The 18590-nt window shown below is 42.1% G+C and overlaps 1 protein-coding gene across 3 annotated transcripts in view; it reads right to left on the bottom strand.

The window, feature by feature from the left end:
- Positions 1 to 18590, bottom strand: part of gucy1b1 (guanylate cyclase 1 soluble subunit beta 1) — a 194181-nt gene that overhangs the window by 78008 nt on the left and 97583 nt on the right. For all 3 annotated transcript variants that reach the window (XM_043708804.1, XM_043708805.1, XM_043708806.1), the window contains one exon: positions 16386 to 16616. In XM_043708804.1, the coding sequence (XP_043564739.1) occupies positions 16386 to 16616 (231 nt within the window). The remainder of the gene's footprint in view (positions 1 to 16385; positions 16617 to 18590) is intronic.

Below are 18590 nucleotides of genomic sequence, written 5' to 3'. Positions count from 1 at the left end.
GGTTCCAGCACAGACCGCTGTGGAACATCACTGGTCGCAGTTCTCCATTTTAAGAAACTCCCTTCTTCAACTTCTCTCTATCTGCTCCTGCCCAGCCAGTTCTTTATCCATCTAGCTTGTATACCCTGGACCTCATGCAATTTCACTTTCTCCATCAGCCTACCATGTGGAACCTTATCAAATACTTTATTAAAGTCCATGTATATAACATCGACAAACTTCTCTCACTGATCAACTTTGCACTTCCTCAAAGAATTCTATTACATTGGAAAGATATGATCTTCCCGGCACAAAACGGTGCTGCCTATCACTGAAAGCCCATTTTCCTCCAAATGGAAATAGATCCTATCCCTCAGTATCTTCTCCAGCAGCTTCCCTACCATTGACATCAGACTCACAGGTCTGTAATTACCTGGAGTATCCCTGCTACCCTTCTTAAACAAGGGGACAGCATTAGCAATTCTCCAGTCCTCTGGGACTCCACCTGTGTTCAAGGATGCTGCAAAGATATTTACTAAGGCCCCAACTATTCCCTCTCTCACTTCCCTCAAATACTTGAGATAGATTAGATTAAATTACCTAGTGTGGAAACAGGCCCTTCGGCCCAACAATTCCACACCGACCCACCGAAGCGCAACCCACCCAGACCCATTCCCCTACACTTACCCCTTCACCTGACACTACGGGTAATTTAGCATGGCCAATTCACCTAACCTGCACATTTTTTGGATTGTGGGAGGAAACCGGAGCACCCGGAGGAAACCCACGCAGATACTGGGAGAATGTGCAAACTCCACACAGTCAGTTGCCTGAGGCAGGAATTGAACCCGCGTCTCTGGCACTGCGAGGCAACAGTGCTAACCACTGTGCCACCGTGCCGCCTTCTGGACTTAGGGGCTTGCCCCCTTAATGCCTTTTAGAATACCCAACACTTACTCCCTCCTTGTGCCAACTTTAACAACAGTAATCAAACATCTATCCCTAATCTCAACATCCATCATGTCCGTCTGCTCTGTGAAGCAAAGTACTCATTAAGAATCTCACCCATTTTCTCTGTCTCCATGCATAAAATTTCCTCCTTTGCATGGGCCAACCCTTTCTCTTGTTATCCTCTTGCTCCTTATATATGAATAAAAGGTTTTGGGATATTCCTTAATCATGTTTGCTAAAGGTATCTCATGACCCCTTTTAGCCCTCTTAATTCCTCATTTCAGATTGGTGCTATTTTCCTGATATTCATCTAAAACTCTGTCTGTTTTCAGTCGCTTAGACCTTATACTTCCCTTTTCTTATTAGCTAGTCTCACAATTTCACCTGAAATCCATGGTTCACTAATCTTGCCATTTCTATCCCTCATTTTCACAGGAACATATCCCTCCTGAACTCTAATCAACCTCTCTTTCAGAGGGTTAGATAGGGTGGACAGGGAGAGCCTTTTTCCAAGTATGGTGACATCGAGCACGAGGGGGCATAGCTTTAAATTGAGGGATGATAGATGTAGGACAGATGTCAGAGGTAGTTTCTTTACTCAGAGAGTAGTAAGGGTATGGAATGCTTTGCCTGCAACGGTTGTGGATTCGCCAACTTTAAGTACATTTAAGTCGTCATTGGACAAGCATATGGACGTATATGGAATAGTGTAGGTTAGATGGACTTCAGATTGGTATGACAGCACCAATCGGCGCAACATCAAGGGCCGAAGGGCCTGTACTGCATTGTAATGTTCTATATGTTCTATAAAAGCCTCACACATATTAAATGTGGATTTACCTTCAAACAACTGCTCCCAATCTATATGCTCTAGCTCCTGCTGAACTTTGCTATAGTTGGCGTTCCCCCAATTTAGCACTCTTCCTTTAGGACCACTTGTGTATGAGTATTCCAAAACTTACGGAATTGTGATCACTATTCCCAAAGTAATCTGCTACTGAAACATCAACCACCTGGCCAGGCTCATTTTGCAACACCAGATCCAGATGGCCCCTTCCCGAGTTTGACTATTTACATACTGCTCTAGGAAAACCCTCCTGGATGCTCCTTACAAATTCTATACCATCGCGAGCTCTAACAGTAAGTGAATCCCAGTCAATGCTGGGAAAATTAAAATCTCCTATCACCACCATCCTGTTACTCCTACATCTTTCCATAATCTGTTTACATATTTATACCTCTATCTCACGCTTGCTGTTGGGAGGCCTGTAGTACTGCCCCAACATTATTACCGCACCCTTCTTATTTCTGAGCTCTGCTAATATTGCCTCACTGAGGAGTCCTCCATTGTGCCCTCCTTCAGCACAGCTGTGATATCCACTTTGACCAGTAATGCAACTCCTCCACCCCTTTTTACCTCCCTCTCTATCCCACCTGAAACATCGATATCCTGGGATATTTAGTTGCCAAGCATACCCTTCCCTTAATCAAGTCTCAGTAATATCAATAACAGCATACTCCCAAGTACTAATGCAAGCCTCAAGTTCATCTGCCTTACCTGCTACATTTCTTGCATTAAAACAAATGCACCTCAGACCACCTGTCCCTTTGCATTCATCATCTGTTCCCTGCCTACTCTTCTCCTTAGTCACGTTGACTTCATTATCTCTGTCCTTAGCGGCCTTAGTTACTACCTCCTAACTGTCCACTAACCTCCTTGTTTGGTTTCAATCCCCTGGTACATTAGTCTAACCCCTCCCCAACAGCATTAGCAAATACACCCCCAAGGACATTGGCTCCAGTCCAGCCCAGGTTACATTGTCCTTGTTTTTTTTCAGGAGGTTGAAAAAACATAGGCTCTGAAATGTCTGAGCTCAGTTACATTTCCTATAAGATCCTGTTTGTGATTTTACCTTTTGTGACAAGGGACGTTTATGGGGATTGTTGTAAGTATTTGGAACAGCATCATTAAGTTGGCATAATCTATTGAGTTTTTGGATAGGTTAACTAATTCTGTACTCTGTTCTCTTCTGTTTGTGTTTCATTCGGTAATCTTAAAAATAAGTTGCTTTGCTTAAAACTAAGTGGTTTGACCAGCTGCATCTCCCCTGGATAATCCAGACTATACCTGCTTAGATAAATGAGCAAAGTTTGGGTCTAGGCTACTTTCTTGAAATGTTTTGAGGAGTTCTGGCCTGGTCATAACAGATTGGAACTCTTTGCGGGATTTGTTCCATAGTTCCAAACTGGCATTAAGTTTGTTGGACTCAAAAACAGTGAGTGGGAGGCTTTAGTGTCTTTTGTTCTGGGTATTGATTCAATTGGTTTTAACAGTGCTTGAGACAGCAATGGCTCTTTCAGTCACTAGGAGTTTTCTGGGGATGGAAGAAATGACCTTGGAGGTTTTACAAAAGGTGATTAAGGTGAAGTTGGAATTAGCAGAAAGCTGGAGGTGGAGCTGCCTCCTTCCATGAGGAAAGAGAAATAATTACAGCAATAGCTCAATATTAAAATTGGCAGAAAACACCATCAGAATCTGTAGAGATAGCTAAAATTTAATTGGATGTGAAGCAGCTTGAGTTAGAGGCAAAACACAGGGAAACAGCAACAAAAATGAAACAGTTTGAATTACGATTAAAAGCAGAAGAGAGAGAAAAAGAGTAAGAGAGAGCATTTAAACTTCAGAAATTGGCACTTGGACAGGAGTTCAAAAAAATCACTTTTTGAATTAGATTACTTACAGTGTGGAAACAGGCCCTTCGGCCCAACAAGTCCACACCAACCCGCCGAAGCGCACCCACCCAGACCCATTCCTCTACATTTACCCCTTCGCCTAACACTATGGGCAATTTAGCATCGCCAATTCACCTAACCTGCACATTTTTGGACTGTGGGAGGAAACAGGAGCACCCGGAGGGAATCCACGCAGACACGGGGAGAATGTGCAAACTCCACACTGAGAGTCGCCTGAGGCGGGAATTGAACCCGGGTCTCGGGCGCTGTGAGGCAGCAGTGCTAACCACTGTGCCACTGTGCCGCCCACAAACTGTGAGAACTCATGTGAAAGAGCAGAGAATTAAAATGGCAAGATTAGCAGCTGAATTCGCTAATGATTATCAGTTGATCCATAAATGAAAGTTTGGCTTCCAAAATCAATTTCAATCCATGAGGGATAGAAATTGGGGAAAAGAGAAATCCTCACATGGAAAGGTGAAGACCATAAGGATAACTTACCAGGGGTAAAAAGGAAACCTTGAAGAGGAAAGAGAAGTGAAAAAGCTCCACTGTTTTCACTACAATAAAGTAGGCCACATGAAACCTTAGTTTTAGTGGGTCAGGAAAAGCACTGGGAAGATAGATGTAGGAAAACAGGTTAAGCCAGTGAATTTTGTTGGAGTGGTAACTGAAAGCAGCGTGGAGGCAAGAAATCTGCAACAGAGTGTGGAACCTGGTCGGAAGTTGGTTAAGGAGGAAGTGCCAGATCTTCTTAAATCAGAAACCTGCGAAGGTAAAGTTTACCCGCTCAGGTAAAAGGTTACAATATTGAGAAATACAGGATCCTCTGAATCTGTGATGTTGAAAGATGAGATGTGTACCTCTGAAGGACTATTGTCAGAAAAAAGTGCTAGTAAGTTGAACTCACAGTGAGACAAGAAGCACTCAATTATGTAAAGTAAGGTTAGAGTGTCCAGTGAAGAGTGGAGAATTCATAGTACAAGCACTGGACAAACTCTCAGCTCCAGGAATACAATTTATCCTTGCTCATAATATAGCTAGTTCACAGGTAGGAAGCTGTTGCTCAAAAGCCAGTGGAAGCTCAGGCAATTGAGCTATTGCAGGACAAATATCCTGGGAATTTTTTCCCAACTATGTAGTAATGAGGTCACAAAGTTAGCAGTTAAAACAGGAGAGATCAAATTGTACAAGGAAGAACATTGAATTGGAATTAGCAGAGATGCTGTTGGATCAAATGGTTGACACAAACCAGGAGCAGACAGATGACAAAGTAGATATTTTTAACTCAGATAAATTAACTGAGTTACAGCAAAAAGATGAAAATTTAAAGCGATTATATCAAAAGCCATGCATAGAAAAGGAATCTGCATGCATCCCTGAATGTAATTATCTTAAATGATGCCTTAAGGAAGAAATGGAGACCATCATATTCAGGCAGATGAGAAATGGGAAGAAGTTCATCAAGTCGTTTTGCCAATGGGTTCTGGAACAGATGTATTGTGAGTGGCACGTGAAGTACCAGTAGGGGGTCATTTAGGGTGAGAAAAACTCAAGCTAAAATACAGAAACATTTTTACTGGTCTGGACTGCACAAGGATGTAGTTGAATTCTGCCAGACAAGTCATACATGTCAGGTAATTGGATAACCACAGGCATGAATAAAACCAGACCTTTAATACCTATTCCTGCATTTAGGAACCTTTTACAAGAGTTTTAATTGATTGCATAGATTAGATTAGATTCCCGACAGTGTTGAAACAGGCCCTTCGGCCCAACAAGTCCACACCGACCCTCTGAAGAGTAACCTGCCCAGACCCATTTCCCTCTGACAAATGCACCTAACACTATGGGCAATTTAGCATGGCCAACTCAACTGGCCTGCACATCTTTGGACTGTGGGAGGAAGCCGGAGCAAACCCACGCAGACACAGGGAGAATGTGCAAACTCCATACAGACAGTTGCCCGAGGTTGGAATTGAACCTGGGACTCTGGTGCTGTGAGGCAGCAGTGCTAACCACTGAGCCACTGTGCCGCCAATAGGACCATTACCACAAACAAAAAGTGGGAATCAGTATTTGTTAACAATAATGGATGGGTCCACGAGATTTCCAGATGCTGTTCCATTATGCAATATCACAGCTAAAAGGATTGTAGAGGAGTTAATAAATTTTTCATGACATATGGACTACCCACAAATATACAATCAGATCAAGGGTCAAACTTCATATCAAAATTATTCAAGAAAGTTATGGACAAAGTAGGAATAAAACAACTTAAATCTACAGCCGACCATCCAGACTCGCAAGGAACACTGGAAAGGTAGCGCCAGGGACATTAAAGGTGACATTAAAAACCACATTGAGGACATATTGTCAAGACTATCCAGATGATTGGGATAAAGGAATTCCATTTGTACATTTTGCAATCAGAGATGCACCAAATCAATTGACCAAATTCAGTCCGTTTGATTTAGTTTTTGGGTTTGAGGTAAGAGGACTGCTAAAATTGACGAAGGAGAAATTGGTAAATCAGAATTCAGAGACTACATATGAGGACTGTCTGTCAGATTTTCTGGAATTATTAAATAGAGCTGGGAAGTTGGCTAGACAGCATTTAAAAGTATCACAGCAAACAATGAAACAAGAAGCAGACAAGAAATCAAATCCTCACAATTTTGCTATCGGGGATAAAATAATAACGTTACTTCCAGGTTTAATGGTTACCTAAAGGTTTAAATTAACCTTTAAAAGCAAGGTTTAATGGACCTTATCAACGTGAAAGGAAATTAAGTGATGTGAACTACTTGATAAGGACTCCAGACAGAAAGAAAATTCACAGCTTGTGTCACATGAATATGCTCAAAAAGTATTTTGACAGGGAAGGACAACCAAAGGAGATTGTGTTTTTGGTTACAACAAAGATGGAAGAATCAAGTTCAGAGGATTCTGAATTGGACATGCCTCAAATTAAATTGGACAATGAGGAAGTTATCAAATAAAGTAGGAATGAGGAACAAACCTTCCAGAGGAAACTTGAAATGACCTGAAAGAGTTATTACTACAATATGGGGAGATACATGGAAATAGACTGGGAAGTACTAACCTAATTATGCACGATGTAGCTTTAGGAGATGCTGTTCTGATTAAGCAACCTCCTTATAGGCATAACCCCCTAAAGTTGGCCCAGGTTCAAAAGGGGATCGAACACATGGTTCAAGATGACATAATCGAAGTGAGTTACAGTGACTGGAGCTCACCTATAGTAACAGTGCCAAAAACAGATGGTACCCAACAGTTGTGTGTGGACTAGCACAAAGTCAATGCAGTTACAAAAACTGATACATATCTAAATCTGTGTTCAGAAGACTGTGTTGAAAATGTGGGACAAGCAATTTATATTTCTAAGTTGGACTTCCTCAGAGGATACCTTTGTCCAAAAGTGCAAAGACAATTTCAGCTTTCATAACACCGAATGGACGATACCAGTTTAAAGTCATGCCGTTTGGTATGAAAAATGTACCAGCCACATTTCAGGGACTAACCATTGTAGATTATAGATTAGATTAGATTCCCTACACAGTGTGGAAACAGACCCTTCGGGCCAACAAGTCCACACTGACCCGCCGAAGCGCAACCCACCCAGACCCATTTCCCCTCTGACTAATATACCTAACACTATGGGCAATTTAGCACAGCCAATTCACCTAACCTGCACATTTTTGGAATGTGGGAGGAAACCGGAGCACCCAGAGGAAACCCACGCAGACACAGGGAGAATGTGCAAACTCCAGAGAGTCGCCTGAGGCGGGAATTGAACCCGGGTCTCTGGCGCTGTGAGGCAGCAGTGCTAACCACTGTGTCACCGTGCCGCCCAAATGTAGATGACCTGCTGATTTTTAATCACATGTGGAAGGAACATTTGCAACATTTATCTGACTTGTTTGATTGACAAGGCTTGGTGATAAACTTAGCTAGAAATGAATCTGCCAAAGCCAAAATCATCTTCCTGGGCAATGTTTTTGGACATGGACAAATGGCCCCAAAGGAATGCAAAAACAAAGGTAATTGGGGAATGTCCTATACCATCTACAAAAAGAGCACTGCTCCTCGGATTGAGCCAGGATTTTATCAAAACTTCTTACCAAAGTTTAGCAGGTGGCTTCTTTACTCACTGAATTTCTAATGAAAGGCAAAAAGTTTCAGTGGACAGCAGATGGTCAGAAGACATTTGACAGCCTGAAAGCTGTGTTAACAACTGCCCCAGTGTTAGCCACACCTAATTACGCAAAGCCATTTAAAGTGGCTATCGATACAAGTGATGTGGGTGTCAGTGCTGTGCTCCTGCAGGAAGATGACAAGAAGTTAGAAAGATTTATTGTGTATTTCTCTAGGAAATTAAACATTCACCAACAGAAATATTTGAAAGTTCAGAAGGAACTCTGAGTTTAGTGTTGGCATTACAACATTTCAATGTTAATGTTACCAGTAACATATCTGAGACAATCGTATACACTGACTATAACCCATTGAAGTTTGTAGAAAAATTTATGGTCAAAAATGCCAGACTGTTTAGATGGAACTTATTGCTACAGCCATTCAATTTGAAAGTTGTGCATGTGGCAGGATGAGAAAACATGATTGCTGATACATTGTTGAGACTTAGAACATAGATTATGGAATGTTACAGCACAGTACAGGCCCTTCGACCCTTAATGTTGCGCCAACCTGTGAAATTGATCTGAAGCCTATCTAATCTACACCATTCCATTATTATCCATATGCATGTCCAATGCCCACTTGAATGAGAAATGGAGACATTCAGTGGCAGGAGTAAAATAGACTGAAACAAAATTAGTAGTGCATGTTTGCATGATTATTGTCAATGTAATGAATACGGGTGTTGTAGAGTACTAACAGTTTAAGATTAAGGGATTTTAAAGGGAAGCTGTCTTGGATATTGATGTGTTTTTGGGGGGGGAACCATACTGCTCTTTTAACAAGGTCATGCTGTCCTTATTTTCTTTTTCAGGAAGTCATAAAAACACAGATTCCCTAAAGTCTGGGCTTGAATGGGTTTGAGGGCCAAATTAATTATAGCTAACAGATACTGCCTCAGGCAAAGGTTTTCAAGTTTAAAAAAAAACACTTGTATGATGAAAGAGCTCTCTCAGTTCAGCTTTTCTTTGGTTTTGGGTTTGATTTAGTTTTCGGCAGTCTGGCTATTCACTGAAAGCAGGTAGTCAGTTGTGAAGCTGCTGGATCCAAAGAAGCAGCTCCATGCTGATCCTCCCTCTCTCTGACATCTCTCCTGTAAGACCCTGTGTTTGTTGGGGATTGTTGTAAATATTTGGAACATCATCACTAAGTTGGTCTTATTTGTTGGGTTTTCAGGTAGGTTACACTATTCTGTATTCTGCTTTCTTCTGTTTGTGTTTCCTCTGGTAATCTTGTAAATAAATTCTGTTTTGTTTAAAACTAAGTGGTTTTACCAGCTGCATTCCTCCTTGAATATCTGTGTTACACCTGCTTAAAACAACGAGCAAAGTTAGAGTCTGGGCTACTTTCTTGAAATGTTTTGAGGGGGTGTGGTTTGGTCCATAACATGAGCTTATCAGAAGTGGTGGAAAATATTGTGGATGTGACAAGCCAATAGGAGATGAAATTGGTTGGCAGAGGAAAGGCCATTGTTGCTCCTGGATGGTGATTTTCATATGGATCCTCTTGCAATAATGAACTCTGACCAGGATAGCAATGACAGCACAATAAATTGTGTTCATCACATCTGCTGCATGGATATGTTGTACGTCTTTGTTCAAGGTGTATCTACTTTTACTCCGGGTTCTGACTTATTGCTGAGTTCCATTTACCTGTATTCTTCTTTCAATAAATCATTCAGTGGCCCAGAAACAATTAACCCTAAAGATTTGCCACTAACATCAGCAGATGAGGAGACTTTAGAAGATGCATAATCCCACCCTTGTTCTACACTCAGCATTAACGTAAATACTGCCACCTTGATGGGAATGCATGCATCAGCTGAGTGATTGTACCTACTGGTTTTCAGTGCTGGATAATCACTAGGCTAAATGTTAGCTGTGGTGACAGTCTGCTGCTCTGACACTTGGAGAAGTTTGGGAATCAATTATGTTGAGCCCCAACAGAAATGAGCCAGATGAAAAACCTCTGGGGTACATGCTAGATGTCAAATGGGAGGTGCCAGGAGATCTACAGAAATTCCACAAAAAACAGGAGTGCGGAGAGTCCAAACAGGCAACAAGCACTAATATCCTCCTCTCTTCTGAAGTTGTCACTTCCTCCATCAAGAGACTGGCACATCTCATTGAGAGCAAGACAAACTCTTAACCTCAAACAACCGAAGGATGCTCTCCTGTTAATATATATCCCATGTTCAGTCATACAATCGTACAATATAACTGCAGAATTAGGCTATTGAGCTCACAGAATCTACTCCACCATTCAATCCTGATATATACACGCTGATAGGTTTTTCAGTATCGAGACAGCAGATCAGACAGCACTCGAGGAGCAGGAGAATTGACGTTTCGGACATAAGCCTTTCATCAGGAATGCCTGATGAAAGGCTTATGCCCGAAACGTTGATTCTCCTGCTCCTTGATGCTGCCTGACCTGCTGCGCTTTTCCAGCACCACACTCTCGACTCTGATCTCCAGCACCTGCAGTCCTCACTTTCTCCTCCTGATATGTTTTTCAACCCCATTCTCCTGCTTTATCCCCATAAAACTTTGATCTCCTTTGATCAAGAATCTCTCAATCTCAGCCTTAAATACACTCAATGATTTGGCCTCCATAACTTTCTTTAATTACAAGTTCCACAGATTTACTACCCTCTGACTGAATAAATTCCTACTTATCTTGGTTCTAAGGATCGTCCCTTCACTCTGAGGCCGTGCCCTCGGATCCAAGTATCTCCTACTTGTAGGAATATCTTCTCAGTGTCCGCTTTATCCAGGCCTCTCTGTATTCTTTAAAATCAATGTGATCTCTCCTCATCCTTCTAAACTCTATCAAATATAGAGCCAGAATCCTCAACGAAGGGCATATTCTTCTAAATCTTCTATAGACCCCCTCAAAGGCCAGCATATCCTTCTTTAGATATGTAGCCCAAAAATGCTTATAGTATTCCAAATATGGTTTAACCAGAACCATATACATCCTCAGCAGTATACCTCTGCTCATATATTCAAGCTCTCTTGAAATTAACATGAACATCGTATTGTCTTCCTAACTGCCAACTGAAACTGCATGTTAGCTAGATGAAAATCTGAACTAGGATTCCTCAGTCTCTTTGTACTTCAGATTGACAAAGCCTTTCCCCATTTAGAAAGTAGTCTATGCCTTTATTCATTCCAGTAAAATGCGTAACCTGACACTTTCTCAAAATATATTCCACCTGTCACTCTTTTGCCCATTCTCCCAGCCTGTCCATGTCCTTTTCCAATTTTTCTGCCTCCTCAACACTATCTGTCCCTCCAACTGTCTTTGTGTTGCAATACTCCTTTTCTGTGAAAGGCATTCATTTATTTCTGTATAGGTACTGTGCCTATCCACAGACTGTTGACCGGGAAGATCTTAGTCAACATTCTCTGGTTGCTTGAAGTCAAGAGGGCCAAGCATTGAGTGACTTCTGCACATCTCCCGAGGCTCAGATATCAATGGCAAACGGTGCAGGAGAGGCCATCAACAATGGGAGTCCGGAGACATTCTCCTCAATGTAAACTGCCAGCATGATGTCTTGTTTACCTACCATGCTACCATATATTTTATGATTGTCACAATTTTTGCAGCAACCATTGCCATCTGCACTGAATGTCCTTACACCCCAAGGACTGCAAGATGACAGTCTACAAACACATCTTCCAGAGGAATTAGGGACAGGATAATGATAAAAATTGCATGGTCAGTGACAAATATGTCCCAGAAACAAATAAAAAGGAAATGCATGGACAGGAGATGATTTGACATTGAGACTTGTTATGGACCACCACACCTCCCCTGTCCCCTGCCCCCTCCCCCCTGATCCTATCTTTGCTAGTTGTTTTAAGTGGGTGTAAGTGGATATTCCAGGTGTGACGCAGCTGGCCCAACCACTTAGTTTTAAACAAACCAGAATTTGTTTGCAATATTACCAAATGAAACACAAACATAAGAGAAAAGAATATAGAATAACAACCTATCTGACAAGCCAACAGGTTACCCCAACTTAATGATGCAGTTCCAAATTCCTGCAACAATCCCCATGAACACCCTTTGCGCAAAAAAGGAAAATCAAACACAGGGTCTCACAGGAAAGAGAGAGATGGCAGAGGGATTCAGCATGGAACACCTTTTTCCATGTAGCTGTTTCTTGGACCAGTAGCCTCACACTGATTGACTGTTTACATTGAACAGCCAGACTAAAATCAAACCAAATCGGCAAGGTGGCTCAGTGGTTAGCACTGCTACCTCACAGCACCAGGGACCCAGGTTCGATTCCTGCCTCGGGCGGCTGTCTCTGTGGTGTTTGCACATGGTCCCCGTGTCTGTGTGGGTTTCCTCCCACAGGCCAAAGCTGTTCAGGCCTGGTGAATTGGCCATGTTAAATTGCCCATAGTGTTAGGTGCATTATTCAGGACGGGAATGGGTCTGGGTGGGTTACTCTTCAGAGGGTCAGTGTGGACTTGTTGGGCTGAAGGGCCTGTTTCCACACTGTAGGGAATCTAATCTAAAACCAAAGAAAAGTTGAGCTGGAAGAACTGGCCACTCCCTTATCATTGTACAAGTTTTTTAAAAATTTAAAGCCTTTTGCCTGAGACAGTATCTGTTAGCTATACTCAAACTGGGCCTAAAACCCTTCAAAGTTAGACGTTTCAGGATCGCAGCTTTTATGACTTCTCTGAAGAAAAGCCAAAGACAGCATAACCTTGTTAAAGGAGCAGCATCATCACATAAAGGCTACAATGCCATGACGGGTCTAAAATGAAAATCAAAAGTCCAAATACAGGTTTATAGATATGAAGCCTTTGGATATATTAATTAATTGCTTTGCCGGCATGGAAAGATAGCTGATGGCATATTCATCCTATGGCTGAGAGAAGCTGTACATCCTTAGCAGAAATGCACAATGATAAGAACCTCCATGTCTACATACACCCACTCTCTGCTGACCACTGTTTGGCTCATCGCTTTTTTAAAATTTGTTCACTGGATGCGTGCATCACTAGCTGATCCAATACTTACTGCCCATCCCTAATGGCTGCTTAAAGTGACTGACTTGCTGGGATCATTTCAGAGGGCAGTTAAGAGCTAAGCACACTAGAGTCACGTGTAGGTCAGACCAGGTAAGGATAGCAGACTTCGTACCCTAAAGAACAGTAGTGAAGTTTTTACAACAGATGAGTTTTTACAACAATCAACAGTTGTTACACTGTTGTTATGAGTTGCTTTTCATGTCAGATTTACATTGAATCAAATTTCATCATGGTGGTCATAGAATCATCCAGAAAACAGGAGGTCATTTAGCCTATCAAGTCGGTATTGGAAAAGCTGCACTAAGTCCTCACTAGCTCCGCCATCCAACACTAGGCTCATTGCCTTAAATGTTATGATACTTCAAGTTCTCAACCAAGTAACTTTGAAAGCTATGAGATTATCCACTTCAACTACCCTCCAGCAGCGCATCCAGACCCCCACCATACTGTGGAGAAACAAAAGCCTCAAATCCCCTCTAAACCTCCTGTCTTTCACCTTAAAATTATGTGGCCTGATTAATTCATCCTATTTCTATTCATCTTGTCCTGGCTCCTCAATTATAAAATATCTCTATTTATCCCCCTTCAACCTTCTCTGCTCAAAACAAAGCAACTTGAGCTTTTCCAGCCACTTTTCATAGCTAAAGTGCTCCATCCCAGGCAACATCTTGTTAAATCTCCTCCGGTGCAATATATCCTTCCTGTAGTGCAGAGATCAGAACTGTACATAGTACACCAGCTGTGGCCTAGCCAATGTCACGTGCACTCTCATATTCCTCATCAGAGTCATTATTAGACTCATCGTCTGAGAACGTCTGGTAACTTTCCATTCCCTCATCTGAAACTTCGCCCCTCTATATTGCCAAATTCGGTTTGGTACATACTAAATGTTAATGATCAAGAATACACAACCTGGTGCTTACTGCAAGTTGCCAGCTGAGCAGTCAAGGCAAAATTAATTTTGAACAAACCAAAGAACAAAAGAGAACAAAGTACAGCACAGGAGCACACACTTCCACCCTCCAAATCCATGCTGATCACGGTGCCTTAATTAAACTAAAAACAAAATTCTACCTTTATTCGATCCATATCCCTCTATTTCCACCCTATTCATGTAACCATCCAGATGCCTCTTTAATGTCACCATCGTACCTGCTTCCAGACTCCTACCACAGTGTGTGAAAACAGTCCCTCGTACATCTTCCTTAAACTTTCCTCCCTCTCACCTTGAACCTGTGCCCCCTTGTAACTGAAACTTGAATCCTGGGAAAAAGTCTGACTATTTACTCTATCTATTCTCAACTTGTAGACCCATATTAGGTTTCCTCTCAGTTGCTGTCTATCCAGTAAAAGAAATCCTAGTTTTTTTTTAAAAATCTTTCCTCACTGGCCAATGCCCTCGAGACTAGGTAACATCCTGGTGAACCTTCTCTGCATTCTCTCCAAAGCGTCTAAGTCTTTCTGGTAGTGTAGAGACAGAAACTACGCACTGTACTCCAAATGCAGCCTAACAAGGGTTTTATATAGCTGCGACACGGTTTACCAATTCTTGTACTCCATGCCCAAGCTGGTGAAGGCGAGCATGCCATCTGCCTTCTTAATCACCTTGGCCACTGCGTTGCTGCCACTTTTAGGGAACTGTGGACCTGCAGGTCCAGATGTACCTGTATGCTAATGTTCCTAAGGGTTCTGCTATTTACAGTATAATTCACACCTAATTTTCATCCTTCAAAATGTTTCACCTCACATTTGTCTTGATTGTGGCGGCACGGTGGCACAGTGGTTAGCACTGCTGCCTCACAGCGCCAGAGACCCGGGTTCAATTCCCACCTCGGGCGACTGTCTGTGTGGAGTTTTTACGTTCTCCCCGTGTCTGCGTGGGTTTCCTCCGGGTGCTCCGGTTTCCTCCCACAATCCAAAGATGTGCAGGTCAGGTGAATTGGCCATGCTAAATTGCCCGTAGTGTTAGGTAAGGGGTAAATGTAGGGGTATGGGTGGGTTGCGCTTCGGCGGGTCGGTGTGGACTTGTTGGGCCGAAGGGCCTATTTCCACACTGTAATGTAATGTAATCTAATCTAATCTAAACTCCACCTGCCATTTCTATGCCCAAGTCGCCAATCTATCTGTAACCCGTTGTATCCTTTCACAATCATCAACACTTTCAGCAACTCCACCAATCTGGTCTCACCTGCAAACGTACTAATCAGACCACCCAGATTTTCCTCCAGATCATTTATATACACTACAAACAACAGAACACTTAAGAATGATCTCTGTAGAACACCACTAGTTACCTGTCTTCATTCTGAAAAACACCTTTTCACCACTATTCTCTGTCTTTTATGAGCAAGCCAGTTTTGTATCCATCCAGCTAGCCTACCCTGAATCCCATGTGAACTATGATTCTCTTTACTATTGAACTGTTGAAGGCATGAGATGCTTATTCCCTCTACCCTCACAGTGTGGATACTTCATGGGCTCTTTAGCAGGTAGCCTGTGTCTCTCATTAGGTGAGAGTGAGGACTGGAGATCAAAGTCGAAAAGTGAGGTGATGGAAAAGCACAGTAGGTCAGGCAGCATCCGAGGAGCAGGAGAGTCAACGTTTTGAGCATAAGCTCTTCATCAGGAATGTTCCTGATGAAGGGCTTATGTTCGAAACGCTGATTCTCCTGTTCCTCGGATGCTGCCTGACCTACTGTGCTTTACCATCACCTTATTTTTCGACTGTGTCTCCCATTAACCTACTATAATGTTGAGTAGGAGAAACAAACAGTCATAGCACTTCTGCATGCCTCCAGATGCTCCCAGACATCTGGAGAACATGTAGGCTGTGTCCTCAAACAAACTGGATATTCAAAAACTGAAAAACCTAACACACTATCAATCATCAATAATGTCAATAGGAAAGAAAAATCACTATTAATTTCCTAATAAGCAAACTGTTGCAAGAGATACTCCATTGGGATATCAGTCTCCCTTGAAATCCTTCAAGATCTCACAGAATTAAGAGCTTTAGGGTTTGTCATAATTCATTGGCAGGATTGCGATGCATCTTTTATAATATTTACATTGAGATATTTTTTTCTAAAAACATTTCCCACAGATATTATTTTATTTGCATTATAGCTCTGTAGATCACATTTGTATTGTAAAATAAAGTGTCACAATTAATAGATGAAGCACAGTAACTTTGTTATGATAGCAGCACAACTTAACAAAATTGGCTAGTGAGGTCTGTGCATCTTCCTGATCCTCAATAAATTTGGTGAATAGAAGATTAACATTACAACCCTGTTGAAATGGGAACTGTGTATGAGCCTCTGATCTGCATTCCAACAGAGATAGAGTGATAATCTGTTCTAGGATCGGTATCCTCATAAAACCTATCCATAAGACTTTTTGACAAGTTTTAGTCTGTGAATTAGCTGACAGTTCTTACAAAATACATACCTGTGGCAGCACCCGATATACAGCATTCCCACACTGTGTTATCATAAATTCTCTATCAAACATGATGTGGAAAGGAAATGCCTTGCAAAATGTATATGGGCTAATTCTGGATTCTTGGATACAATTCTCTTCAAACCTATCCAGATCTTCAGAGAAAGCCTCTTCTTCTGAGTTTTTCTGCTCAATCAAGAACTGAATATGATCACATTCTTCATTCTTCTCCTGGACCACCTAGAAGTTCAACAAGTGGGAAAAACAAAATTAGTTTTAACGTTGTTCACTTCTGACCACTATGTTTGAGAACCTTCAGTCTGAGGAAGCTATCACTATTACTGTTCATTTTAAAATCTGACACTTAGCATCTACACTAACATCCGTTTTTGCTTTCTAGAAACAATAACGTAACCGCATAAAGTGATCCTTCAACTTATAGTAAAGAACATTTAGCCAAAATAAGTACCTAGCAGTGTGCTGATGCAGATTGCAGCCTTGACTTCCAATTCAGAAGTACTATATAAATCTTGGAGATGCACATGGAAGGAAAAAAACACTTTGAAAGCTGGGTAAAGCTCAGAAACATGAAGGGGCAGAAAATGATAGTGGGATTTATGTATAGACCTCCAAACTATAGTTTCAATGTTGGGAAATTAAATTGGAAATTAGAGTTGCAAGCAATAAAGGTTATGCGTAATTATAAACAACTTCAATCTGCATATATCTTTGATAATAAAACCAGTAACAAATACATATAGAAGGAATTCCTGGACTGCTTACAAAATGTTCTCCACATCAACATGAGGAGGAATCAACTCAAGAACAGACCATCTTCAATTATATATTGTGCGATGAGAAAAGATTAGTTGGCAATCGAGGAGTATGAGGCCTGTACAAGAGTGACAATAGTATTGTCGAATTCTGAGAACTGGAGCAGAGCAGGCAAACACCTGGACGTAGCAGGGATGGTTGTTGAACTGGGGTCTGGCAGAGGCAGTCAGCAGGTTGCAGGGCTGGTCAGACCATGTGTAGAAGCCTCTGCGCTGAGCTACTGAAATGTAATGCTTATCAGTAATTTGTTGAACTCACTGTAATGGAGTCATAGATAAAGTCATAGAAATGTACAGCATGCATTGTGGGCGGCACGGTGGCACAGTGGTTAGCACTGCTGCCTCACAGCGCCAGAGATCCGGGTTCAATTCCCGCCTCAGGCGACTGACTGTGTGGAGTTTGCACGTTCTCCCAGTGTCTGCGTGGGTTTCCTCCGGGTGCTCCGGTTTCCTCCCACAGTCACAAAGATGTGCAGGGTTAGGTGAATTGGCCATACTAAATTGCCCGTAGCCTTAGGTAAGGGGTAAATGTAGGGGTATGGGTGGATTTCGCTTCGGCGGGTCGGTGTGGACTTGTTGGGCCGAAGGGCCTGTTTCCACACTGTAATCTAATCTAATCTAATCAAACAGACCTTCAGTCCAACTCGTCCATGCCAACCAGATATGCTAAATAAGTCTCGTCCCATTTGCCAGCATTTGGCCTATATCTCTCCAAACCCTTTCTGTTCATAGATCCATCTAGATGCCTTTTAAATGTTGTAATTGTACCACTGTCCACCACTTCCTCTGGCAGCTCATTCCACACATACACCACCCTTTGCTTGAAAACGTTGCCCCTTAGGTCCCTTTAAAAGTTTTTTCCTCCCACCCTAAACCTATTCGCTCTAGTTCCAGACTCCCCCACCCCAGGGAAAAGACCTTATCTATTTGTCCCGTCCATGCCCCTCAAGATTTTATAAACCTCTAAAGTCACCTCTCAGCCTCCGATGCTCCAGGGAAAACAACCCCAGCCTATTCAGCCTCTCCTAATAGCTCATACCCTCCAAGCCTTGCAATACCCTTGTAAATCTTTTCTGAACCCTTTCAAGTTTTACAACATCCTTCTTATAGCAGGGAGACCAATATGCATGCAATATTCCAAAAGTAGCTGAACCAATGTCCTGTACAGCCACAACACGACCTCCCAACCCTGTACTCAATACTCTGACCAATAAAGGAAAGCATACCAAACACTTTCTTCACTATCCTATCTAGCTGCGACTCACTTTCAAGGAACTATAAACCTGCACTCCAAGGTCTCTTTATTCAGCAACGCTCCCCAATACCTTACCATTCAGTGTTCAAGACATGCTCTCATTTGCTCTTCCAAAATGCAGCACCT

This window comes from Chiloscyllium plagiosum, chromosome 19 (genome assembly GCF_004010195.1).
Source record: "Chiloscyllium plagiosum isolate BGI_BamShark_2017 chromosome 19, ASM401019v2, whole genome shotgun sequence".
NCBI lineage: Eukaryota > Metazoa > Chordata > Chondrichthyes > Orectolobiformes > Hemiscylliidae > Chiloscyllium > Chiloscyllium plagiosum.
The sequence above is the reverse complement of the archived record's forward strand: the minus strand, read 5'-3'. Positions and strand labels throughout refer to the sequence as shown.